Genomic DNA, 27,904 nt, shown 5'->3' on the forward strand with positions numbered 1-27,904 from the left:
GGAATTGAATCTGACTAGTAATTGTGAGGACACAGGTGCCATCCCTGGCCTCGCTCAGTGGGTCAAGGATCCCGCGTTGCCATGAGCTGTGGTGTAGGTCGCAGATGTGGCTTGGATCTGGCGTGGCTGTGGCTGTGGTGTAGGCCAGCAACTGTAGCTCCGATTTGACCCCTAGCCTGCGAACCTCCATATGCCGCAGGGGCGTCCCTGAAAAGACAGAGAGAAAGAAAAAAGAAATTGTGAAATAAGAAGGCTCAGAAGTGCAGCGGTCGTTCACAGACCCTTAGGGTAAAGATGCCAAGAACACCTTGGGCTCAGGTTTCCTTTGATGACCGAGGCCATCCTCTTGTGCAGGAGCCTTAACTTCAGCCACAGTTGCCTGAAGATTTCTGATGAGTTTGGGGTCCCGAGTTCACCTTCCACAGGTCGAAATAGTAGCCGGTACACCTGTTTGCACAGCCGAGGCTGTTCCTTGATTTTCTCATGAGCCCCGCCAGCCGTGGGAGGCAGAACTAGGGCTTTTCTGTGGGTTATTCAGGCAAATTCAGCTTCAGATTGTGCCTGTACGATCTTTGTTACAGGTTTCAGGGACACTTGGATTATTTTTCTTTGCTTGGATTCTTGGGACAGAGCGTCAGTGGAATGCCGGGGACAAGCACACAGCTGAGGCTACTCAGAGCACAAGAGAAATGGGGGCGGGGGTGGGGGGGAGAAAACAAAGAGCAAAATTCTGCTCATGGAAAGCCCTGGAGTTCTGGCGTTAATGAACTTGAACTCCAAGACCTGCCCAGAGAGGCTGCAATGGAAAGAAGTGTTCGAGGAAGAGGACAGACATGTAAAAAACTTTTGTCACAACCCAAGATAGAGGCAGATGCTTTAACCAAGTAGAGGTAGTTCTTGTCGGGATCCTTTGACGCTCAGCAGGTTAAGAACCTGGGGTGTCACTGCTGCGGCTGTGTTTGACACTATGTTGTGCATTTTCGGTGTATACCGTGCTGAAAGTCGATTCGATCTCAATAAAACTGGGAGGAGAAAAGGAAGTTGCTAAGAGTGTAAATCTTAAATGTTGTCACCACAAAAAAGAAACGGTAATTACATGGGTGATGGACGTGTTAGTGCAGTACACACCCGCATCAAACAAGGTGTATGCCTTAAACCGACATGCTGTCGGAGCTCCCGTCGTGGCTCAGTGGTTAACGAATCCGACTAGGAACCATGAGGTTGCAGGTTCGATCCCTGGCCTTGCTCAGTGGGTTAATGATCTGGCGTGGCCGTGAGCTGTGGTGTAGGTTGCAGATGAGGCTCGGATCCTGAGTTGCCACAGCTCTGGTGTAGGCCTGCAGCTACAGCTCCGATTAGACCCCTAGCCTGGGAACCTCCATATGCCATGAGTGTGGCCCTAAAAAGACAAAAAAAAAAACCCCAAAACCAAAAAGCTTACACAGTGTTGTATTGTATGTCAATTACATGTCAAGAAAGCCAGGGAAAAAGATAGAGAAATATATATGTATATATTTTTATAAAGATGTATGAATAGTCTTAATCTACTTTATAATATAATAAATATGTGATTAGAGGATAGAGGGTTTTGATTAAATATTTGACTTGTGAAGTAATTATACAACGATAACTTGAAAAAACTGGGGAAAAAATAGAGTCATTCCTGCTCTCTACTGAGCAGATCTCAAACCTAAGAACTGTTTTGGGGACTCTGAATAGATTGTCTCTAATCCTTATAAGATTTTTGTGATCTTTTTACCCCCCTTTTATAGACGACCAAACTGAGGTGCAAGAAGAGAAGTAACCCCTAGGTCACCGAGCTAGTGAGTCGTTTCTGGAACCAGGGAGCCCGCCCTCCCCTGGACTCACTCTTTCTCAAACTCCGGGTGTTTGCAGACCACGGCCATGATTTATGTGCCGTTATAAACCGCCCCTAGTCTTATTTACTTAATGATGCCCTGCCCCGCCCCCCCGACATTGATTCAGGTTGTAAAAAACCTTAGAGACATTTATTTCCAAAGGAAACCTTGTGTGGACGCCTATGTAGTTTAGTGGGTCTAGAAGGTACCTGAAACAATAAACGTGCTGCAAATAACATGTTACCTCATTCTAGCTGGAAACCATCACCTAGAGAGGTCTCTGTACCTCAGGTCTGTTCTTCCTGTTTTCAAAAAGAGGTTAGTAGGGAGTTCCCATCGTGGCTCAGTGGAAACGAACCCGATTAGGATCCAGGAGGACATGGATTCAACCCCTGGCCTCACTCTGGGTTGAGGATCTGGGGCTGCTGTGAGCTGTGGTGTGGGTCGCAGATGAGGCTTGGATCCCGAGTTGCTGTGGCTGTGGTGTAGGCCGGCAGCTGCAGCTCAGATTGGACCCATAGCCTGGGAATCTCCATATGCTGCCCTAAAAAAAAAGGCACACACACAAAAAAGAGGTTATTAGGATGTGTTGCTAAAAGTTAAAAACTGTTGACACTATGTGATGCAGCGGAAACGCATCTGACTAGGAACCATGAGGTTGCGGGTTCGATCCCTGGCCTTGCTCAGTGGGTTAATATCTGGTGTTGCTGTGGCTGTGGTGTAGGCCAGCAGCAGTAGCTCCGATTAAACCCCTAGCCGGGGAAACTCCATATGCCGAGGGTGAGGCCCTGAAAAGATAAAAGACAAAAAACAAAAAACAAAACAAAACAAACAAACAAAACCGTTCACATTAAATGGAACAGAATCACTTTCTTTCCATGCAATTTGTCATTATTTCATGTTCCAGCCGGGCGACAACCCCCAGTAATCATAAGCACCCACAGGGGTGAGCGGTCCTGCACTTAAGAAACACTGGCCCCTCCTAAGCGTTTCTTTCCTGTTTTTGTCTGTGAAACACACCCAGCTTCCAAATAGTCTTGCACACTGCGTGTCAGGAAGGGCAGACTTCAAATCCTACAGAATTATTACTAGCGATCAAATCAATTTAGATTACTATTGACTATAACTTTAATTTTTAAATTTTTTTCTTTTTCACATATAATTTTATTTTTTAATTATAGTTGATTTACAGTGTTGTGTCAATTGATGATGTTCAGCCTAGTGATCCAGTCATATATATATACATTTATTAAAAAATATATGTATAAACATTTTTTTTCCTTTTTTTTTTAGGGCTGCACCTGCGGCATATGGAGCTTCCCAGGCTATGGGTCCAATCAGAGCCCTAGCTACCGGCCTACACCACAGCCACAGCAACACCAGATCCAAGCCACATCTATGATCTACACCACAGCTAGTGTCAACACTGGATCCTCAAGCCACTGTGCAAGACCAGGAATTGAACCCCGCATCCTCACAGACACTATGGCAGGCTCCTAACCCACTGAACCACAATGGGAACTCCCATTCTCTTTCTTACACTGTCTTCCATCGTGGTCTATCCCAAGAGACTGGATAGAGTTCCCTGCGCTGTACAGCAGGACCTCATTGCTTATCCATTCTAAATGTCATAGTTTGCATCTACAAATACCAAACTCCCATCCCTCCCACTCCCTCCCCCTCCCCCTTGGCAACCACAAGTCTCTTTATGTCTGTGAGTCTGCTTCTGTCTTGTAGGTAGGATCATTTGTGCCATATTTTAGATTCCACATGTAACTGATATCGTATGGTAATTTTTAGATTTTATCAAACATTTTCGCATGCATGACTGCATCTCATTTTACTGTCAGTACACTGGCAAAAAGTAGAACCAGGCCCATTAATAAAGATTTCTGGTTGCTGTCCCGTTGGGTGGACCAGACCTTGCGGCAATCATCATTTTACTTTATACTAATGTGTCAGGTTTCTTCTGGAGCGTTCAGTCTCTTTTCAAACACATGATCTTATTTTGTCCTGCCTGCATTCCTTCCAAGCAAGCAGGGCCAGGCGTGCGTCACTCTGTTTTATAAAATAGATAAGCAGCGGAGATTACTGCACAACACAGGGAATGATTCCGGCTACCTTATAATAATTTATAATGGAATGTAATCTGCGAAAATACTGAATCATGCCAAGGGTATGGCCCTAAAAAAAGGCAAAAAAAAAAAAAATACTGAATCACCATGCTGTACACCTGCAACTAACAAAATATTGTACCTCAACTATACTTATTTATTCATTTATTTTTGTCTTTTTGCCTTTTCTAGGGCCGCTCCCACGGCATATGGAGGTTCCCAGGCTAGGGGTCGAATCGGAGCTGTGGCCGCCAGCCTACACCACAGGATCCAAGCTGCTTCTTCGACCTACACCCCAGCTCACGGCAATGCCAGCTTAACCCACTGAGCAAGACCAGGGATTGAACCTGCAACCTCATGGTTCCTAGTGGGATTCGTTAACCACTGAGCCACGACGGGAACGCCTATACGTCTACTTTCAAGAAATGGGGAAAACAAGGCTAGAAATTGTGTCTTTGTTGGGGCTTCCGTGTGGTTCAGTGGCAGGGCCAGGCTAAAGTGCTCTGTCTTGGTCATGAGGGACTTATGGGGACATCACAGCGTGGGGCAGACCTTGGATGTGTGTGGGACGTGGTGGGGGGTCCAGACGTTCAAAGCCACGCCTGTTCTTTGCTCCTGCCCCCCCGCAGAGTGCAGGGCCTGCAGATCCAGGGCAGGGACTGTGGCGAGGCCGCGGCCCAGTGGATAACGAGCTTCCTGAAGACGCAGCCCTACCGCCTGGTGCATTTTGAGCCCCACATGTCACCCAGAAATTCTCACCAGATAGAGCACTTGTTCCGGCCCACAGACCAGGTCAGAGGAGCCTCCCTTGCTTTGGCCCTTGCCCTTGGGACCAGAAAGCATGGCCCTGGTGAACGCTGATTTGCAGGTTGCATAAAAAATAAATATCCGTGGAATCAGTGAATATTTTTTATACACATAATGAGGTCATCAAACCCAACTACCTCATTAAACACGTGAGAATTTGGAAAATGAGAGAAAGGCAGCTCTAAGATTCCAGACCAGATTCACCTCTCTCCTTCATGGGATTCCTGTTATCCGCAAGGCTATTTAAAGTCCCCGAATCCCTGTGACTTTTCTAGAAAAAGAACTAGAGGAATACTTACAAAGATGGTGTTTGGAGGGGAGGGATGGGGGAGGAAGGTTCTAGAAACTAGACCCAGGTAACCTCTGAGAAATACCTCGGTGTGCCTCATGCTGTAACAATTCCTATTTTCTCATCAGGTTGCCTACTCCGATGCCAGCCCGTTCTTGATCCTTTCGGAGGCGTCGCTGGCGGATCTGAACTCCCGGCTAGAGAAAAAGGTGAAAGCAGCCAACTTCAGGCCCAATATCGTCATTTCAGGATGCGATGCCTACGCGGAGGTAACGCTCTGCCCTCCTTGCCCTTTTTCTTGGATTTAATTTTTTTTTTTTTTTTTTTTTAAGACATGAGAGTTTGATGTTACTGACGACGGGGCGGTGAGGTGTGGGCTTTGGCTTGTGAGCTGTGGGAATTTATTTCTCACAGTTCTGGAGGCTGGGAAGTCCAGGGTCAAGGCCCTCGCAGGTGTGTGCAGGTGTCTGGCTTTGAGGACTTGCTTCCTGGCCCGGAGACGGCTGTCTCGGCTCGGTGACCTCGGGTGGAGCTGTCGGGCGTCCCTTCTGAAAGGACCCCTGGTCCCGTTCCCAAGGGGCCCCACCCTCGTCCCCGCATCAGGCCCCTCCTGTTCCATCCCGCTGAGGGGCAGGTTTCAGCTCCACGTGTTGGGAGGACACGAACCCTCAGCCTGTAGCAACCTCTGTCTCTGTTCAAGCCCTGGTCTGCGTGTGGCAAAACCTTCTGCGCCGGCGGATCCCCAGACTCCGTCTTCCCGCTGAACTCTCGCTCCTTCTTCTCCAGATGCCCCCGGGCTCTCTCCCCTTGGGCACCGAGGCCCCGCTCCCACCCCAAGGCCGCTCTGCCCAGCCTTGCCCATCTCGGTGGACCGCAGCTCGGACTTGTAGTAGCTCAGCTTCCAAGCGGAACCACTGTCTGTTCTTCTCCCCCTTGACGCCACATTCAGACAATAAACCAGCCTTGGGGCTGCTGTCCTCCGCCACCTCCTCCTGGGCCAAGTCCCCGCCCCTCTCACAGGGTTTGTGGCAAGAGCGTCTCTTCCCTGGTCTCCCCTGGACTGCCCCTCCTCCCACCGTATCACCTCCCAGGTCAAGGTCATCCTGGAAGTGTAACCCCATCATGCCCTCCTTCTTCTCCACACCCGCTGGGCACTCCATCTCTCTTCAAGCAAAAAGTGGGATCCTCAGAAAGGCTGGCAGGGCCCTGTGTGGGGCCAGCCCTTCCGGCTCCAGGCTTCATTTGCTGTTACTCCGCCCTCTTTCTCTCTCTGCTCCTTCCCACCTCAGGACCTTTGCACTTGCTGGGGCCTCTGCCCCAACCACATCTGCTCCCTTTCTATTCTCAGCCATCAACTGGATCACCTTTATTCGCTCAAGTCTGGACCACTGAGTGGTCCTGGATGTTGCCACAGCCAAGCCTCCCGGAGCACCCCAGTGACCTCTTCTACCCTAAAGTTTTGTGACAGCCAGTGTTACTGCCTTGCCCCAGCACCTCCAGTGCCTCCCCGGGTCTCAAAAGTCCCAGGCTGCCCCCTCTCCCGTTCGGATCCCTTCAGAATCGGGCCGCGGTTTGTCCCCCCGCCTCGACTTCCAATAGAGGCAACGGGGGGACAAATTTTAATTGATTTATCTGTGATCCAAGCCCCTGATCTATGCTCATCTGTCTCCACGTCACTCACATCTTACCCTAGCCCCACTTAGAGCCCCCTGGCCTTCTTTAAAAGCCACCTCCCCTGAGAAGTCTGCTCTGATTGCCAGACCTGGAAGAATGGCCTCTCTTCTCCAAAGCCGCATCATCCTGTGTCTGCGTCTCTCCGTACCTGGCTGGCCCTGTCTCAGTTTCCTGTCATCTCAAGGGAACACATTCTAGGAAGATGGCGAGGGGCCCTTCTCCACTTGGTTCCGGGCCGCAGGGTGCATTCAGCATTCATCGTTTGCTCTTTTCCCTCCAGTTTGCCAAACACATCCTTTCCTGATGGTGGGCTTTTTAATTTATTTATCTGTGATCCAAGCCCCAAGTTTTTATTGCACATAACAAAGGAGTTCGGTCAATATTTTCTTAATCATCAATAAATTAATTTCTTGACCAGAACCCTCATTTCGCTGCTTTTGGATCTTTTATTTATTTATTTATTTTGTGACCGCAGTGCCTTCTGGTGGAGAGATGTGCACAGCACAGTCTCGACTGCTCTGATCGGAGGTGCCCAGCTTTTTGGATTGTTGTGAAACTGGCAATTAAAAAACAGCCTCCCAACCAACCAACAAAAACAACCTGCAATGGAAATATCAAGACTAATACCCACTATCAGAGTTAAAATTCTTGGTCTGGACCTTTCTTTCTGGCTTGTCATCCACAAAGGACTGGATGACCTTTGTTTTAACTCAGGAATTCTGGTCTTCAGCCCTCAGGGAGCCAGCTCTTCTCTCAGGAACAAGCAGATGTCCTTCCTTCTGACTGTGGCTCAGAGTCCCCTCACCCTTTTTTCGTGCCTCTTAGAGTCTCTACTCTTTTCCATAAACCCTCTGCTGACCAGAGCGGCCTGAAAATCTGAACCACCAGCAAAACCTTGCCTGCACCCAGTTAAAGTAGCATACTGGGTGCTATCTTTCCACGCGTCTTTATTTCTGTTTATTTACTTATTTATTTTAGGGCCGCGCCTGAGGCATATGGAAGTTCCCAGGCCAGGGGTGGCATCAGAGCTAAAGCTGCCAGCCTACACCACAACCACAGCAATGCAAGATCCAAGCTGTGTCTGTGACCTACACCACAGCTCATGGCAAGGGATCCCTGAGTGGGGCCAGGGATGGAACCCGCATCCTCATGGATACTGGTCGGGTTTGTTTCCACTGAACCACATCGGGAACTCCTATTTCTATTTTTTAAAATTAAAGAATTATTTTTTTTTCTTGTTTTGTTGTTTTAATTTTTTTCCACTGTACAGCATGGGGACCAAGTTCCTCTTACATGTATACATTTTTCCCCCACCCTTTGTTCTGTTGCAATATAAGTATCATGACATTGTTCTTGATGCTACTCAGCAGGATCTCCTTGTAAATCCATTCCAAGTTGTATCCATTAACCCCAAGCTCCCGATCCCCCCAACTCCCTCCCTCTCCCTCTGGCCAGACTCAAGTCTATTCTCCAAGTCCATGATTTTCTTTTCTGTGGAAAGGTTCTTTTGTGCTGTATATTAGATTCCAGTTATAAGTGATATCATATGGTATTTGTCTTTGTCTTTCTGACTCATTTCACTCAGTGTGAGAGTCTAGTTCCATCCATGTTGTTGCAAATGGCTTTATGTCATTCTTTTTTATGGCTGAGTAGTATTCCTTTGTGTATCCATACCACATCTTCCAAATCCAATCCTCTGTCGATGGACATTTGGCTTGTTTCCATGTCCTGGCTATTGTGAATAGTGCTGCAATGAACATGCGGGTGCATGTGTCTCTTTTAAGTAGAGCTTTGTCCGGATAGATGCCCAAGAGTGGGATTGCGGGGTCATATGGAAGTTCTAGATTTCTAAGGTATCTCCAAACTGTTCTCCATAGTGGCTGTACCAGTTTACATTCCCACCAACAGTGCAGGAGGGTTCCCTTTTCTCCACACCCCCTCCAGCACTTGTTATTTGTGGACTTATGAATGATGCCCATTCTGACTGGTGTGAGGTGGTATCTCATGGTAGTTTTGATTTGCATTTCTCTTATAATCAGCGATGTTGAGCATTTTTTCATGTGTTTTCTGGCCATCTGTATATCTTCCTTGGAGAACAGTCTAGAATCATTGGTTTATAATGTTATGTCAATTTCTGCTGTACAGCATAGTGACCCAGTCATACATATATACATTCTTTTTCTTTTTTATTTCTTTTTTTGTCTTTTTGTCTTTCTACAGCCACACCCATGGCATATGGAGGTTCCCAGGCTAGAGGCTGATTTGGAGCTGTAGCCGCCGGCCTATACCACAGCCACAGCCATGCTGGATCCATAACCCCCTGAGCGAGGCCAGGGATTGAACCTGCATCCTCACAGATGCTAGTTGGGTTCACTAACTGCTGAGTCATGACGGGAAGGCCACATTCTTTTTCTCATAGTATCTCCCATCATCTTCTATCATAAGAGATTGGATATAGTTTCCTGTTGTCACGTGTTCTCTCAATTTTTCCGAACTCGTGAAAGGAATCCTGACCTTTCGTACGTGTGTGTTCTCTCTCCCCTGTTGGCTTTGAGCGGCACAGTCTGTCGATAGGATTTGTCCTGAGGGGTAGGTGCCGGTGACCCAGGCTGAGGACAAATGTCCAAGGAGCTTCCTGGGCTGGGGTGCTTTGTAAATGCCCCCTGGAGAAGCTGGGAGAGGAGGCAGCCCCTGCTCTGGATTCATTCCTATGCGGCCAGGGACATGCAAGATCAACAGATGCCATGACTGAGGATCTCAATCCACTTTAGACGTGCACGGGGGATCTGATACAATCCACTGTAATCCCCCGCTCAGACCCCTCCCGCCTCTCCCCCTGAGCCCCCCATCAGCTCCTGGACTTCCCACCTCCCCCAGTCAAGCTCAGCAGGTCAGGCAGGCTCCCTGAAGGAGGTGCATTTCCACCCCCGTCTTACAAGTGAAAGGGGGGAAGCACTGCTTTTCAGGGGAATGAAGGGACAAATCCAAGGTGGAGGGAGGGGTCAGGGAGGTGTGCAGCTTCTTAGGACCGATGGAGCATCTGCCTCCTTTTATCTTGTTCACTTTTAGAGCCGCACCTGCAGCGTATGGAGGTTCCCAGGCCAGGGGTCCGCTCCAGCTGCAGTTGAGGCTTACACCGCAGCCACAGCAACACCAGATCCGAGCCGCTTCTGTGACCTGTGCCGCAAGGCCAGACCCTTAACCCACTGAGCAAAGCTGGGGATCGAACTGCATCTTTACTGAGACTATGTCAGGTTCTTAACCTGCTGAGCCACAGCGGGAACTCCGAGTCCACCTCCTTTGATGGAAGTGGCTTCATTAGCTGTTGAGTGACTCGAAGTCCCTGCACCGGTGGTTCAGGGTCTGAAGCCCTCATGTGAATTATGTGCTTTGTCCCCAGGACTCGTGGGATGAGATTCTTATAGGTGACGTGGAACTGAAGAGGGTGATGGCTTGTTACAGGTGAGGAGCGTGTGCGCCGCGCCGCCCGGGAGCGGGAGGGAGGCCGAGGACCTGCTGCCCTGTGCCCTGCGTGATGCCCTGTGTGTGTGGCCAGGTGCGTTTTAACCACAGTGGACCCGGACACCGGCATCATGAGCAGGAAGGAGCCGCTGGAGACCCTGAGGAGGTAGGACTAAGTGGTTTACGTCCATTCTTGAGGCAGAAGGGGGTCCACATGACTGGGTAATTTCGAAAACATTTCTGGGTGCTTTGGCCCCCAGAACGCTTGCTGGAACAACTATTTTTACCCCCCCCCCATTTTTAGGGCCTCACCTGGGGCATATGGAGGTTTCCAGGCCAGGGGTTGAATCAGAGCTTCAGCTGCCTACACCACAGCCACAGCAACGCCAGATCCGAGCCACATCTGTGGCCTACATCACAGCTCACGGCAATGCTGCATCCTTCGCCTATAGAGCGAGGCCAGGGATTGAACCTGCATCCTCCAGGATACTAGTCACATGCGTTTCCACTGACCCATGACAGAAACTCCAATTTTATTTTTCATTTAGAATTCATGATCTGGGAGCTTCCATCGTGGCTATGTGGTAACGAACCCAACTAGTATCCATGAGGATGCAGGTTTAATCCCTGGCCTTGCTTAGTGGGCAAAGATCTGGCATTGTCATGAGCTGTGGTGTAGGTCGCAGATGAGGTTTGGATCCTACATTGCTGTGGCTGTGGTGTAGGCCGGTGGCTGCAGCTCTGATTCGACCCCTAGCCTGGGAACCTTCATAATCCGTGGCTGCGGCCCTAAAAAGACAAAAAAAAGGAAGAAAAAAAAAAAGAATTCATGATCTGAACAGACCAATTTAAAAAAAGTACACACGGTAGCTAGTTTGGACTGAGTCCTGGGTGATATCACAAATTCCTTAGGTGCGATGAAGGCTTGGTGGTGCCGCGATAAATGCCCATGTGTTTTGGAGAAGCAGGTTTGAGCACATGGGGTGAAGTGAGAGCTGGGGTGCACTGCCTGTGATCTTGGCAAAAGGAATCATGGAAAAAGGTGTCAAATCATGATAAATAGGCTCTGAGTGTTAATTACGTGGGGACTCATTGCACTGCTTTTTCTATTCTTATGCTTAGTTACATTTTCATAATAAAACATTTTAATGAAAGACCACGGCAGACAATAAGTTTACGTTGCAGGGAATGATATTTAAGATAACATTCATTTAAAAAAAAAAAACCTGATTACAAGGCAGTGTATAGAGTATTGAGTTTTTGCTTTGTTTTTCAACTATGTAAATGCATAGACTTCTCTGGTGATGCAGGGGGTTAAGAACCCGGCATTGTCACTGCTGTGACGTGGATTCAGTCCCTGGCCTGGGAATTTCCGCCTAAAAACAAACAAGTAAAATGTATAAATGCACCTGAGCAGCGATCAGGCTGGAAAACTGAAAACTGATATTGAGATGCTCTTCAGGTGATGGAATTAAGGGGAAAATACATATTCTGATATGTAGCCTCTAAACTTTCTGGAGTCAACCTGGGATGCTTTTGCTAAAACAGCAATTCAGGATCCACACGCTTCCATGCCGTTACCTGTCCCATCTTGGACCAGGACATCGCTGAAACCCAGAAAGGATGCTCATCTTCACGGATGCAGGATCAGGGGCTGGGGTGGGGTGTCAGGTCTCATATTTACAGCCCTTGAGACGCTCGGCTTTGCCCTGACCTGCATCCTGGGGTGTCACTTGTGGTGGGGGGGAGACAGTGACGCCGGCTTTAGGCAAAGCCCTGGAAGCCTCAAGTTTGGGCATCTGACATCCCACACTGAGGTCTATGGGATGAGTGGCCAACAGGAACCTGCTGCAGTGCACAGAGAACGCTCCCCAGTGTTGTGTGATGATCCACGTGGGAAAAGAATCTGAGAGAGAGTGAATATGTGTCTGTGTGTGACTGGGTCCCTTTGGTGCACAGCAGAATGATGGCAATCTTGTAAAGTAACTATACTTAAGTAAAGCCTAAAAAATCAATACATGCATAACTGAAATTAAAAAAAAAAAAGAAGTTTGGCCATCTGACAAAAGCGTCAGGGAAGAGCACATTAGGGGCGGTCATGCTTGGGCGTGTGTGACCAGATTGGCCCTTGGAATGGGAATCCGCTTCGTCCCTTCTCTCGCCAAGCTCACGGCCTTCTTTGGACCAGCAGGCTCGTCTCCTCTGATGAACACCAGGTCAGCAGGTCCCCCCTCTGGCTCAGGCACTGGGTGTTCCTCCTGATGAAATCAGTGGGGAGCCACAGACCTGGATGGTTCCCTATGCAAACCAACCAAGTGATCTGGGGAGTTGACTTGTCATTCCCCAGAGGCCATTCTTGTCATTCTTTTTTTTTTTTCCCTTGGAGTGTAGTTGATTTAAAATGTTGTGTCAATTTCTGCTCTACAGCAAAATGCCCCAGTCATATATATATATTCTTTTTCTCATCCTACCTTCCATCATGGTCAGTCCCAAGAAACTGGACAGAGTTCCCTGCGCTGTACAGCAGGACCTCATTGCTTATCCATTCTAAATGCAATAGTCTGCATCTACCAGCCCCAAACTCCCCGTCCATCCTACTCCCTCCCCCTCCCTTTGGCAACCACAAGTCTGTTCTCTATGTCTGTGAGTCTGTTTGCGTTCCGTAGGTAGGTTCATCTGTGCCATATTTTAGATTCCACATATAAGTGATATCATATGGGATTTGTCTTTCTCTTTCCGACTTACTTCACTTAGTATGAGAGTCTAAATTGCATCCATGTTGCTGTGAATGGCATTATTCCATCCTTTTTGTGGCTGAGTAATATTCCATTGTGTATATGCACTACCTCTTCTTCATCCATTCATCTGTCAGTGGACATTTAGGTGGCTTCCATATCTTGTCACCCTCCTCCCCCTTTTTTGTCTTTTAAGGCTGCACCTGTGGCAAATGGAGGTTCCCAGGCTAGGGGTCTAATTGGAGTTGTAGCCGCTGGCCTACACCACAGCCACAGCAATGCCAGATCCTTAACCCACTGAGTGAGGCCAGAGATCAAACCCAAGTCCTCATGGACGCTAGTCAGGTTTATCAACCGTTGAACCACAATGGGAACACCCCCTTGTCAGCCTTTTTTATACCTCTTGTTCTCTCTGTGCTCCCAGCACTGAGCTTGGTGTCTGGCACCTTTCCCTCTGATAATTCGGGAAGTGCACTCCCCTCCGTTGGGAGCCATTTTTTTTTTTTTTTTTTTGTCTTTTCTAGGGCCGCACCCGCGGCATATGGAGGTTCCCAGGCTAGGGGTCTAATTGGAGCTGTAGCTGCTGGCCTACACCACAGCCACAGCAACACCAGAACCAAGCTATGTCTGCAACCTACATCACAGCTCACGACAACACTGGATCCTTAACCCACTGAGGGAGGCCAGGGGTCGAACCTACATACTCATGGATTCTAGTCATGTTTGTAACTGCTGAGCCACGAAGGGAACTCCAAGTATGGAGACTTCTGCTTAAGCTAAAAAAGTCTTGGTCTCTCACCCATTTGTTTCTTGAATGTTCTTATTCACGGAAAGAGAAAACGCAGTAAGAGGAGTTCCTGCTATGACGCGGTGATAGGATCTGGCCTGGCCACAGCTGCAGCTTGCATTCAGTCCCTGGCCTGGGAACTTTTCATTAAAAAGAAAAAAGCACTAAGAAAGGTGATTTTAAATGGATTTGTAATTTATTAATCCCATCATAAACAAAAACGAAATACATACATATATATGTGTAAAATATAACAACATGTATAATATATTATATATCATATAATATTCATATAATATATAGACTATATATTATATATAATATTTACATTTGGGAAAAAATCATAGAAGATCTGTGTATGAGCGAATGCCACGTTTTTGGCGTCTTGAACAAAGCTTGTTGTACACGTGAATTCATAGACAATGACAATACTTCCTCAGCCCCACAAGGGGTCTCTGATGATCGAATTTGTGGGGTCTTCCCGCAGCCCTGCAGGGACCCTGTCCGCAGGAGCGCAGGTGGGACCTGAGCGGGGGTGGTGGCTAGTAGGACACGCCGGCCGGCTCGCCACCTGCACTTGTACAAATCAACTCCTGGCTCACCAGGAGCAGCTTGAGGGGCTGGGCTGGGAGGAGCAGCGGCTCTTGTGAGTCCTTGAGTCCCGAGTTACCTGGTGGGGGAGTGTCTATGTGGGTGGTTGATGGGGAGGGGCAGGGGAAGCGGGTTGCGGGGTGGGGGGGGGTTCACCTTCGTGGAGAAGCATAAATATCAACCCCCTCACCTCTTGTGAGGCCTGTGCATGTGCTGGGGGTATAGGGATGACCAAGGGCCACATACTGGCGGGGAAGGTCCTCACTCTGGACCGAGTCTGACCACTGAGGTCTGTGATCCTGGGCGAGTGGGTTACTCCTCTGAGACCCCCTGTGAGGTGGGGAGGGTGCGTGCAAGGCTCGTCATGAGGATTAAGAAGTCGTACGTGTGATGTTCTTTATAAATGGTCAGTGTATGGGAGGCAGGACTCTGCCTCTCTGTTCCCTCCCTGAGATCATCAGAACCTCAGGCTACAGAGCTGGCAGCTAGGAGGAGTCTGAAGCCCTAAAAGTAGCTGAAGAGGTCACCCTCCAAGCAGCACAGATCCCCAGACGCCCTTGCTGTTGCGTGCTGACAGAGAGGCAGGCTAGGAGAGGTGCCTGGGTCCCCAGGGTCCAAGGTCATTGCCGAGACCTGACCGCAGGGGAAGGGAATGAATATTCATGGAGCGGCGGGGCAGGCTGGGCCGGCGGCTCCTGGCTCCTGTCCATTTGTTGATTTATATCTTCGTTCAACCAGCCTTGTTTGGAGTGGCTGCCATGTGCCAGGTGCTGCACCAGGCAGCTGGGACTCAGCAAGAAACACACTGACATGGCACCTGTGTTCTGGAAGCGGGCAGAGGGTCTCTGGAAGGAGGCTCTAGATTTCACCCTTCCCGTGTTCTCTTTAGCCGGGTCTGATTTGAAGAACAAAATTAGGCCCAAGTTGTTGCAATAGTTTTTTCTACTTTTATTTTTGCTTTTTAGGGCTGCACCTGCGGCACATGGAGGTTCCCAGGATAGGGGTCAAATCAGAGCTGCAGCTGCCGGCCTACACCACAGCCAGAGCAATGCAGGGTCTGAGCCATGTCTGTGCCTACACCACAGCTCACAGCAACACGGGATCCTTAACCCAATGATCTAGGCCAGGGATCAAACCTGCATCCTCATGGATACTCATTGGGTCTGTTACCACTGAGCCACAAGAGGAACTCTGGAATTGTTTTTTTCTTAAAGCACAGTAGAATGAAATGAATGCTTTCCATGAAAATATTTTAAAATGAAAGTGGGAGTTCCCATTGTGGCTCGTCAGTAACGAACCCAGTGAGTATCCTTGAGGTTCGATCCCTGACCCTGCTCAGTGAGCTAAGGACCTAGTGTTGCCATGAGCTGTGGTGTAGGTTGCAGATGCGGCTCAGATCTGGCGTTGCTGTGGCTGTGGTATAGGCGGGCAGCTGCCCTCTCAATTAGACCTCTAACCTTCCAGATGCCGCAGATGCAGCCCTGAAAAGCAAAAGCAAAAAAAGTGATGTAAATTTAGAGTCAGCTTAAATGAGAAAGTGAAGGAAGACCTTCTCCCAGTGGGAGCAGGGAGGGAGACCAGCCCTGTTATTCGTCCACCTAGGCGTCCCCCCTTCCTTGGGCGTCTTGCGTTCTGCTGACCACGCTGTTCCTTCTGCGCTAGTAGAGGGCTTCACTTACCAACGAGGTCATCTGCTCATCAAACCATTGTGGGTCCCCGGTGACAATGAATGGAACAATGCAAGGGTGTCAATCGCGTTTCTCACTCTCTGTGGACTCTCTGTGCAGGGGGAATAGGTGGGCCTGTGCCCTGACGCTGCAGGACATGTCATGTGCGTATTAAGGGCACGCAGGGAAAAGTGTGGTGGGAAAACATTCTGGGCTCTTCCTTCCTCGGAGACGTGGCCTTTGCGCTGGGCCTTGGAGAAAAGGTGGAATTCTCATGCTTGGGAAATGGGCAGGGGAGAGGGGATCCCACAAGAATCTCAAAGGACCCACTGGGCCAGAAACATGCAAGGCAAGAGGAAGGGACCTCAAGGAATCCAGTGAGGCCCTGCACAGGGCCCGGAAGGGGTGCGGGTGACAGGTGGGAGGAAGCTGGCCGGGGCCGGGTAGGGACCCTGCGGGCCGGCTTGAAGACGTACTCCTCAGCACTGGGGGTCCATTGAGCGTTTCTGAGCTCCGGAAGGATGAGCCCAGAGCACAGGGAAGAAAGTAGCCGAGGGTGGTATTAGGACTAAGCTGCGGGGGAGGAGGGAGAAGGAGGAGATTGGCAGGTTGAGAGGTCACTCTGGCCACTTGTCTGAGGATGCTCGAGGCGAAATTGTGAGCATGGGAAAAAGGGAACAAACTCAAAGGACGTGGTGCTGGAGCAACCCCAGGGCCGGGCAGCTATGGACATGCTGTGGAATGTGCAGGAAAGGATGAAAGGCCGACTGGAGGGCGCCGAGCCTGACGGGCTGGTGAGTTGGTGCTTCTGAGGGTAGGCGCGGAGGAGGCAGGAGGAGAGATGCTGAGGGCCAAGGGAGGCGATGAAGGAAGCCAAGCAGCTTCGGCGTTGTCCTCTCTTACTGCTGAGGAGGGGAACATTACGGGAAGGAGGCTGTGGGAACATGGCCATTGCTTCTGCTTCGGTGGCTTCTGCACCGGGCAGGCAGTTCACTGCACACCCCCAGGAGGTGCTGTTCTGTTGGTCTGGATGGAGACAGTGCTCGCAGGAGCCGGGCCCATGGCAGCGCTGTACGGGGTGGACCCTCCGCTGAGAAGTCATGTGCTCTTTGAGCTCTCGCTTGTTTGGCTGGGACTCATTCTGATCTCTGTCCTGTCACAGTTACCGCCTGTGTGACCCTTCTGAGGAAAAGCTATACGGAAAATCGCCTTTCTTCGGACAGTATTTTGTCCTGGAGAACCCAGGGACCATCCAAGTGGGAGACCCTGTGTACCTGCTCGGCCAGGAATAGGAACCATATGACCTGGAAGAGCCGAAGCCTTTAAAAGACATGACATCACAAATGCCAACCCTGGAAGCGCAGTGTTTTGAAACTGACACTTCGGCACTTTCTTAGATCTGTGAGCGTCAAGCCTGTGTCTTTTGGACTTTGTGTCTGGGTGCTTCCAGCCTCTCAGTGCCCAAGGCAAAGAAAGATAGTTTTAACAGCAATTCAGTAAGTCACTGAGTGTTAAGACAGGATTCTAAACGTTGCTCGATGAACTGTGATTATGGAATAATTCTCTCTCTTTCTCCAGTCACCTACCTAGAGGGCTACTACCTCTGTCATCTCATTGCTACTCCTTAGGGACAGAGGAGAGAAGAGAAAGGGGGAAAGTGGGGTCAAGAAGATGTTCTGCTGTCTTGTTACCCCAAGCCTGGGGTAGGCAGTGGAAAGTTAGTAGCTCTCCAAATAAGGCCAGACTGTCATTTCACGTTCTCCTCAAGCCTTAGACTAGCTTTTTTTTTTTTTTTTTTTTGTCTTTTTAGGGCCGCACATGCAGCATATGGAGGTTCCCAGGCTAGGAGTCTAATCCGAGCTGTAGCCGCCGGCCTACACCACAGCCACAGCAATGCCAGATCCTTAACCCACTGAGCGAGGCCAGGGATCGAACCCACAACTTCGTGGTTCCTAGTCGGATTCGTTTCCACTGCGCCACGATGGGAACTCATAGACTAGCTTTGAAAAGGACGTCATGAGCCTGACCTTTAAGGAAACGCTCAGGGTGTTCATTGATGATCTTGGATCCAGCTCTGTTGCCTCTCAGACAGTGTCCGCGAGGATTTGATGGATCCTTCGTGGCACGCAGGTCCTCTGGGCTGTAGGACAGCAGCGATAAGGGGGGAGAAGATCAGCTCATGAGGGCAGCCCTGCTGTCAGGCTCTGACGGCAATATGTGGAAAGCCCGGCAACCAAACTTCCTGGCCATGAAACAAAGTATCAAGTACACCCTCTTCCTGATGCCCAGCTCTTCCCAGCAGGTGAGAATGCACAGTGGCACTAGATGGGAGAGGCCCCCTCATCTGATGTCATCTGAGATGCTGTTTGATGTTGCCCGGAGGTATGATGGTGCTGGTCTTAATATGAGAGCAAAAAGAGTCTTGGAAGGACATGAAGCCCCCTAGTGGCGAGGAATGACCGCTCAGCCCACACTGTTGAAAAGATGAGAACTTGTGGTTGGGTTTTTCTTTTCTAGCCTGGAAAAAAGTTGTTGAAAGAAAGCGGGGTACCCGCCAGGTACTCTCTGCCTCTCTGCTGTGGGCAGGTGATACCCTAGAGGCCCAGCTGTGCTGTCATGGGGTCCCCCTGGATCTTGCTGGTCCCATCAACTCATGACTGGTTGCTCCTCCTCAAAATCAGGGTGAAAAAGTTCTGAGGTCCGTGGATGAGAAGAGACGTGATGGCGTGATCTGAAATAAAACCCCTTTATTTTAGGTTTTGAAAAACTTTTCAAAGGTGAAAAGCAAACATATGCCAGGCCACTTAAAAACCAGTATCTACTTTTTTTTCTCCTGATCAAATTGTAGACCTTGAAGATCTGATGAAGCTTCTCTGCCGTTGCCACTTTCCCCTTTGATTGTACTGGGAAGCTAAGTCGTGGCAAATATGTTTCAAATCTGCGAATAAATAGCAGCTGCTCTGACCCGTTTCGGATCTTGCTCACTTTTTGGCCGACGTTGAGGCCGACTGATGTTTGAGTGGAAAAAGCCATGGACTCCGCCCCCGGAGGAGCTGGTGCCTTACAAACACTCAGCATCCTCGGACGGCCTCCGTCTCTGAAGGGCTGTTCGTGTTCTACTCTGGTTTGGTCAAAGAGGGTTGTAGTGACAATTGGAGCCCAGCCGAGCTCTGAGGAAAGTTCCCAGGTAACAGATGCCTGTGTGTTGTGCTTTCTGGTTGGTGACTTCTTGCAATTTATTTTCTGCACACTTGACATGAAGCGGAATTCGAATAATTAATTGATGACCCTTGGGCCATCCTCTGGCCCGCTAAATCCACTTTATCCTGAAACTACAGATAGATTGAGGCAAAAATAAGGGTTCAGCAAGTGGCATTACGAAGGGACCTCGGGAACGCCTGGCGGGATGCACGCAGGATTTTGGAAACCACCGCATTCGGGAAACCACATGAGCAGACGATGGTTAGGCGCTAACAAGAAACTCAAGGTTGGTCTGGTGGCTGGTCCCAGATGTGTATAATGGGTGGCAAGCGAGTGCCTTGGACCTGGATTTCCAAGCCCTGGTCAGTTAGAGTAGTCACTTCCCCACTGACTCAGTCTGGGCCAAAGGCCACACGCACGCCCACTCTGCCCTCCTCTGCTTTGCAGACCCATCCTTCAGCGGAAGGGGTACCCCGACGGGCTCCTCATTGGTCCGGAGTTTCCTTTTGCTCCTCAGAGAGTGAGGAAGATGCCTGTTTTAAGACAAAGGTTCCAGAGGTTCCCGTCGTGGCTCAGCAGAAACGAATCCAACTAGTATCCATGAGGATGCAGGTTCGAAACCTGGCCTCACTCAGCGGGTTAAGGATCTGGCATTTTCGTGAGCTGTGGTGTAGGTCGCAGATGCAGCTTGGATCCTGTGTAGCTGTGGCTGTGGTATAGGCTGGCGGCTGCAGCTCCAATTCGATGCCTAGCCCGGACGCAGGTGCAGACCTAAAACCAACCAACCAACCAACCAAACAAACAAAAAAACACCAAAAGAAACCAAAAACAAAAAACCCCCCAGAGATTCCAGTGACCCCTAGAATCTTAGAGTAGTGGCCAAGCTCTTTGTCAGTGAGATTTAAAGGCCATTTACTTGTGTTTATTTTACATTTAATGAGTTGGTTGATGCCCAAGGCAGGGCTGATATCTCGTTTATTTTGGATCCTGAACCTTTGTGCAGAATTCCACTTGAAATCCAGGGCCAGGAAGGCCGACCGTCACAGACCCTCAGCGAGGTCTCCTCACAGCTGCAGGTCATGGCCATTCAGGGTCAGGCCAGGTCATCCACCATCGATGGTGCTTCGTTCTGGGTGGCAAGGCCACGCGGCAGTCACAGCCCAGGGTTATAGACCCGCAGCTGGAGATCTTGCAAAGGGCCGTGTGGGGAAGAGTCTGGGCTGCTTAAACCTCATTCCCCAGCCATTCCCCAGAAAGACTGGACGGTCACAAGCGGGCGAGGAGAGCAGCAGCAGCGTACACACAAAGACCGAAGGAATTCAGGGCAGGCCCCAAGGAAATCCAGCCGTCGTCTGGCCATTTGGGAAACACTCCTCCTGCCCTTAGTGATGTGGGGTGAGCAGACACACTGTGAGAGGGCTGCCCGTTTGCTCGAACTGTGTGCGTTGGCCACAAGCAAGCTTGATGGGCCAATGTGACTTTGGTAAACCAGCTATGAGGCTGTCACCCACAGGGACGGCAGGCAGGTGCCCCCAGAACTTGGAGAGTGCGACAAATTAAAGCATTCTGGGAGTCCCTACTGTGGCTCAGAGGTAATGAACCCAACTAGAACCCATGAGGTTGTGGGTTCTATCCTTGGCCTCGCTCAGTGGGTAAAGGATCCGGTGTTGCTGTGAGCTGTGGTGTAGGTCGCAGATGCGGCTGTGACATAGGCTGGCAGCTACAGCTCCAATTCGACCCCTAGCCTGGGAACTTCCATACACTGCAGATTTGGCCCTAGGGGAAAAAAATAAAAAAGCATTCCATGGTGGCTGGGAGCAGATCTTTTAGAGTGACTTGAAGATGCCAGTGTGGAATCTAAACAGGGTGTTGCTATCATAAAGCTGCACTTCCTGAGTCTTCCTGGCCCACGAGGTTCTGCAAGCTCCCCTGCAGGAATGCTCCTGAAAAAGGATTCCATGGACCAGCAACTCGGGGAAGTTCTGCAGGCCTCACTCTTCCAAGGGACCTGCAGTGAGAATTGTGTCTCTGCAACACCCACCCCCCCAGGTCTATTTCAGGTCACTTTTTGGGAAGCGCTGCTCTGCTGTGTAGAGGGAGCAGCAGCCAGGGCCGAGGATTCGTCATCAGCCAGAATGTGCACTCATGTAAAGGAAGAAGGCAACGAAGTGTCCCTCTGCCATGGAGGAGGCTGGGGGAGGGGATGGGACTTCGGGGTTAAAGGAGGCAGGAGACGGGGTCTCAGACCAGCTCTCCCACTTCAGGCCTGAGCAAGGAGCCTTCGCTTTCTTCAGGCTCATTTTCCAAACCTGCATTCGTGGCTGGGTGGGGTGGATCCTGGTGAGAGGTGGGGACACAGGCTGTTCGGTCCTGGCCTCGTCACAATGCCACCTAATGCCAGGGCTCCGGGATGCTCCCGGCTGCCAGCAACTCGTCACAACTCAAGTTGCAGCCATCACATTAGGCAGACTTTTCCCAGGGGTTCTGACGCCCCTGACTCTACATCCATCTTCCCTTTATCCTCTGATTTCATACCAGCAAGAATAGACACCGTCACCATTGTCATCACTTTTATTACTTTTGCTTTTGAGGACCAATCCCGCGGCACATGGAGCTTCCCAGGCTAGGGGTCCAATCAGAGCTGTAGCCACTGGCCTACGCCGTAGCCACAGCAACGCAGGCTCCAAACCATGTCTGCAGCCTACACCACAGCTCGCGGCAATGCAAGATCCTTAACCTACTGAGCGAGGCCAGGGATCGAACCCACAACCTCATGGTTCCTAGTTGGATTTGTTTCCACTGTGCCACGACGGGAACTCCTATAATTATTATTATTTTTTAGGGCCATACCTGCGGCATATGGAGGTTTCTAGGCTACGGGCCCAATTGGAGCCACAGCTGCCACACCACAGCCACAGCAACACAGGATCTGAGCCGCATCTGCGAACCAGGTCCCAGCTTGGGGCAACACCAGGTCCTCAACCCACCAATCGAGGCCAAGAATTGAACCTGCATCCTCATGGACACTGTGTGTTGGGTTCTTAGGCTGCTGAGCCACAACGGGAACTCCAAGAATAGACATTATTTGCTTCTACAAAACTCTTTCTTAGAAGTGGACATGTTCATTATGGGAGCGTCTAAAGTTACCCAGCGTCGAGAAAGGGGAAGGATCTGGCTCAGCTCCACGAGGTCCTTGGACTTGGGGTAAGCAGAACTACCTGGGGCGTCCCTTTGTCTGCAGGACCCACTGCCTTTAACTAGGCCGCTGCTTCAACGAGGCTCCTGCTCTCCCTCCAAACACAGCTGAGAGGGGACTGATGGGGCCCCCTGGCCCCAAGCACTGCAGCCGAGCTCAGAGAGAGGAGTTGCCCTAATCTCATTATTCGTCTTCTCGGACAGGCTGCCGCTTATATTAAGACACAAAGGGGGCTGAGACGTGACTTTCCATTTGACGTCTTCCCAGGCTGAGTTGCCGGGATGGGTCATAGTGCACTCCTATTTGGCCATTGACCAATTTAATCTATTCACTCTCGGTGATCGTCCGTCGTGCTCCTTCACCTTCGTGGAGCATTCTAGAAGGCTCTTCCCCCCCACCCCCCTCATGAAGCCCACAGCCCCTTCACCTCCCACCCAGCCCCTGTACCATTCCCGGACCTGCATCTCCAGGGGTCCGTGGACGCCAGTCCCTGTGGACGTCCGCGGGGCCTGAGGCAAGTCCAGGTTCAACAGCTGCAAGTACTGTCAATAACGCACCGCGGTCATAATTATTTCTGATGAGTATTTTTCCACCTAATAACGACTCGGAGGGGTGGCTGGCCTTGGTCGAGGGGAGGGACACCTTCCAGATGACCTGCCAGCAATTAAGGCGGCTTGTTAGTCGGAGGCCCGGGACGGCCGAGGACAGCTGGAGAGTTCTACTTTGCAGGCAGCTCTGGTTCACATCAACCGGGAAAGCTCTCTGTAAACACATGAATAATTGATCGTCCCGCGCGCACATAGCTACCGAGGATCTGAGCCCGTATGACTCATTTGCGAGCCATCCCTGTCGTCTGGATGCCATAACACTGGAGGAATGATGATCGTTTCTTGGAGATTCTTCTGTGGCCAGAGTTGCCAAGACCAAGGCTGTAATGGTTTGTTATGATGACCTTTGTTATTCCATTAGGCTCAATGGCTTTAAAAAATGATGTGCGCATACTTTCGGAACGTTTTTACCCTTCACGTTGACCTGACATCATAGTTTATGTTACAAAATGTATTAATGACAGAGGAGTGTTTTCATGTCCCAGGGACAAATTTTAACAACCATAATCTGCCCTTAGTCATCATAAATATAAATGTATTGGTCAAACAGATCTCGTTAATGTGGCCAAGATAAATGCAAGCCTATATTTTAAGGCAGTTGAAGTCCTCGAGAATAGATTTGGAGCTTTTTGTGAGGCTAGGAGAGCTTGTATATGTGCTATCAGAAGGCTGAGAAAATGAACATGTTTCCCCCTCTGGTTCTGCTTTGGACCCGATATAAACGTCTCGGGGACGTCAAGTAAGATTCTTCACATCGTTTCTGGACACCGTTAATGCCTGGTGGGGTGAACCTTAGTTCTTAAAGCTGTATGCTTCTCCTTATGCTCTCGGGGCTTTTGAAAAGAAAGCAGATGCAGATTTCAAGTTTCTTTCTTTTTTTGCATGCTTGAAATCTTTATGGATTTATTTTCTTTAAAAACAATTTTTAGTATAATTGATTCGCAAGGTCGTGTCAATTTCTGCTGTACAGCAAAGGGACCCAGTTATGCATTTGTATACATTCTTTTTATCACATGACAGATTTCAGGTTGCACCCGTGGGTTGCTCAGCTGCGTTTCCCAGTATCCCCGTGCTTTCCAGTTTTCGGGGTATCAATCCCGCCTGCCCCATGTTCTGTGTGGGACGAGTCCCTTCTCCACGCCGGGTGTCTGATGTTTTGCAGCGTTCCAGTTGGCATGTGTGCTGGCTGCTGACGATCTGGGCACGGGCTGCAGGCCTGGTCCAATACTCAGTCTTGCTCTTGGTTGCAGTGTGCTCAGCAGTGTTGGCCCTGAGGCGGGGTAGCCACATTTCCAGCTTCTCTGGCAGAAAAGAAATGCTTGTTGTAAGAAACCCTTTGGAATCATGTTTTTATCTTGAACCATGAAAATGTGTTTGAGGCAGGCATGCTACTCTCTGAGAGAGCAGACTGTTTACAGGGGTGAGTTGACCCCACCCCCTCACCAGGGGACACGGTGCCATCATTAACCTCCGTGTGGATTACAGTCAGCTGGCACTGATGGATGAGCACTTCACGTGAAGCCATTTATCCTTCTGCCTTAGAGGAATCTTCTAAGAGGAACCCTTTCTTCTCAATCTGCTATGGCTCTTGGTAGCACCACATATGGGGCTCTAGACATGTGATTTTTGCCCGAAACGCCTCTGGGACTGGGGATGAATTATTTTCTAAATTTGTTGGTGTGAGGACAGTGCCGTGATCGTCTCCTGTGTGGCTTAAAGTTTTTGATCTGTTTGGAAAGTGAGACACATCACCCATGTTCTTCGCAGCACGAGTCCCAAGAGCCAAAAGGTGAAAACTGCAGTTGTCCACGGACAGACAAGTGGATAAACAAATGCCCTGTATCCAGAGTTCCCGCTGTGGCTCAGCACTGATGAACCTGACGAGTATCCATGAGGATGCGGGATCGGTCCCTGGCCCTGTTGAGTGGATTAAGGATCTGGCATTGTCATGAGCTGTGGTGTAGGTTGCAGACACGGCTTGGATGTGGTGTGGCCATGGCTGTGGCTGTGGCTGGCAACTGCAGCTCTGATTCGAACCCTAGCTGGGGAACTTCCATAGGTGTGGGTGTGGCCCTAAACAAACCAACAAACAAATAATAAATGTTCTATATTGATACAACGGAATGTCACTCAGCCTTAAGAAGGAAAAAAATTCTAACACACGCTACAACATGGACGAACCTTAAAGATATTATGGTAAATGAAATCAGCCAGTCACAAAAGGACAAATACTCTATGATTCCATCCATACGAGGTACTAGTGTAGTCAGATTCATAGAAACAGAAAGAAGAATTGGGGTTGCCTGGGGCTGGGGGAGAGGGGATGTTTTTTTTCTTTTGTTTTTTTAGGGCCACACCCACGGGATATGGAGATCCCCAGGCTAGGTGTCTAATCGGAGCTGTAGCTGTCGGCCTACACCATAGCCACAGCAATGCCAGATCTGAGCCGGGTCTGCGACCTACACCACTGCTCATGGCAATGCCGGATCCTTAACCCACTGAGTGAGGCCGGGGATTGAACCCAAAACCCCATGGTTCCTAGTCGGATTTGTTAACCACTGAACCACGACGGGAACTCCAGGTTAGTTGGGTTTTTTAAGACCGTACCCACAGCCTATGGAAATTCCCAGGCCAGGGGGCCAGTTGGAGCCACAGATGCTGGCCGACACCACAACCACAGCAACGCCAGATCCGAGTTGCGTCTGCAACCTGCACCACAGCTCACGGCAATGCTGGATCCTTAACCCACTGAGCCAGGCCAGGGATTGAACCCGCATCCTCATGAATACTAGTTGGGTTTGTTACTGCTGAGCCGCAATAGGAGCTCCCTCACACCGCTTTCATGGTAAGTAAAGGAATACTGGAGTGACAAATACTGGCTTTCTTTGTCAAGTGGAACTCACCAAAATCCATTGGTTAAGCATGGAGGTGCCCACTTTGGGTGACCAGTTCACTCTGATCCAAACACACATCCCCAGCCCTCAGAGGACCACAGCACCCATTTCTGGACGCATCAGAGGACCTCCTGTGCCCTGAAAGGAAGTGGAGCTCGGAAGGCGCAACCTGGATGGACCTCTGAGCAGCTGAGCTAATTCTCACATGGTAACGACTCCTGAATTAATTAGACAGGAAGGGGCAATGCTTGGAGCTGAACAATGGTCTCCAAATTGTGTAATACATGTCTGTGTTACAGGATTGGGGGAAATAATGAGAAAGGATGTTTTTAAAAGAACTTTTGCCTCTTTTTAATGTTAGTTCCCACTCCTGGACATGTATCCAGACAAAACTTTCTGTGAAAAAGTTACATGCACCTGTGTGTGCACTGCAGCACTATTCACGATAGCCAAGACATGGAAATAACCTAAATGTCCATGACAGATGAATGGATGAAGAAGATGTGGTATATACATAATGGAATATTACTCAGCCATAAAAAAGATAAAATAATGCCATTTGCAGCAACATGGATGGAACTAGAGACTCTCATACTAAGTGAAGTAAGTCAGAAAGAGGAAAAAACAAATACCCTATGATATCACTTATTTGTGAAATCTAATATATGGTACAAATGAACCTTTCTACAGAAAAGAAACAAACTCATGGACTTGAAGAACAGACTTGTGGTTGCCAAGGGGGAGTGGGAAGGAGTGGGATGGATGGGGAGTTTGGGGTTAGTAGATGCATATGACAGCATCTGGAGTGGATAAGCAATGAGATCCTGCTGTGCAGCACAGGGAACTATACCGAGTCACTTGTGATGGAGCATGATGGAGGATACTGTGAGAAAAAGAATGTATGGGTTTGCTGGGTTACTTGATTGTACAGCAAAAATTGACAGAACGTTGCAAATCAACTATTAAAAAAACCTTCAAAAAACTCCAAAAGGTCATTTGGGGAGTTCCCGTTGTGGCTCAACGGGTTAAGGACCCAACGTTGTCTCTGTGAGGATGCAGGGTCAATCCTTGGCCTTGCTCACTGGGTTAAGAATCTAGCATTGCTATAAGTTGCATTGTAGGTCACAGATATGCTGGGATCCAGTGTTGCTGTGGCTGTGGCGTAGGTCGTAGCTGCAGCTCTCATTCAAACCCTAGCCTGGGAACTTTCGTATGCCACAGGTTCGGCCATAGGAAGAAAGATAAAAATAAAGTCAGCTGATGCCTTTTCATGAATCAGCAAATTAGAAAGAAGCACAAAATGCATCATTAATAATGTAAAGAACACAGGAGCTAATGGTATGGGTTTTTTTTTTTTTTTTGGTTTGTTTTGTGTTTTATTTTGTTTTTAAGACAAAGTAAGGCTGAGGGATGCTGGTGAGAGATTGCCAAGCTCTGAGAGATTCTGTCTGTCAACTAGTTTTCCTCTTTCTACCTCCCAGGCAAGCTTCAGAGGAAACTCTTTTTTTTTTTTTTTTAATGATTTTTAATTTTTCCATTATATTTGGTTTATGGAAACTCTTTTCGTGTGAACTGGAAAAGATGAATTTCAAGCTTCATTGAGAGCTTGAAAACCTTAAATCCTTCTTGAGAATAACCTGTCTCTCAGGAATCTTTGGTCAAAGAATTATAAAGCTTTTTTCTTGGGCTGTGGAATGCCTCCATTATTAAGTATGATTACTTAAGTCTCAGAATAGAAGGATGTAATAAATCTGAAAGTATTTGTTCTGGTTTGTGACTAAGCAAAACTGTATAATATTAAATCAGATGTTGTTATAAACATATGAAATGGCACATTTTTTCCAGCTTGGGGCATTGTGGCACGGAGCTTCTGGGAATTTTGAAAAAAAAAAAAAAAAGTGTTTTTACATTCTTGGATACCGAGTCTGGTTTCTGCTAGGTTTTCTTTTTTCTGAGCATGAATGCTAAATAAAAGCGCTTCTGTTTAGACGTCTCTGTATTCCCAGTGAGTTAGCAAGGC

The 27,904-nt window shown here is 49.2% G+C and overlaps 1 protein-coding gene across 7 annotated transcripts in view; it reads left to right on the forward strand.

Moving 5' to 3' along the window:
* Nucleotides 1-27,904, forward strand: part of MARC1 (mitochondrial amidoxime reducing component 1) — a 73,709-nt gene that overhangs the window by 6,470 nt on the left and 39,335 nt on the right. For 4 of the 7 annotated variants that reach the window (XR_002336192.1, XM_021064337.1, XM_021064341.1 and 1 more), the window contains exons 3-6: nt 4,603-4,765; nt 5,198-5,338; nt 10,144-10,205; nt 10,300-10,371. Coding sequence is in view for 6 of the 7 variants with exons in the window: in XM_021064337.1 (XP_020919996.1) it covers nt 4,603-4,765; nt 5,198-5,338; nt 10,144-10,205; nt 10,300-10,371 (438 nt within the window). In the remaining variant the exon portion in view is untranslated. Of the gene's footprint in view, nt 1-4,602; nt 4,766-5,197; nt 5,339-10,143; nt 10,206-10,299; nt 10,372-11,753; nt 12,652-17,147; nt 18,950-27,904 lie in introns of those variants that run through there. The other 3 variants (XM_021064338.1, XM_021064339.1, XM_021064342.1) reach the window with 3 other exon arrangements.

This window comes from Sus scrofa, chromosome 10, assembly GCF_000003025.6.
Source record: "Sus scrofa isolate TJ Tabasco breed Duroc chromosome 10, Sscrofa11.1, whole genome shotgun sequence".
NCBI lineage: Eukaryota > Metazoa > Chordata > Mammalia > Artiodactyla > Suidae > Sus > Sus scrofa.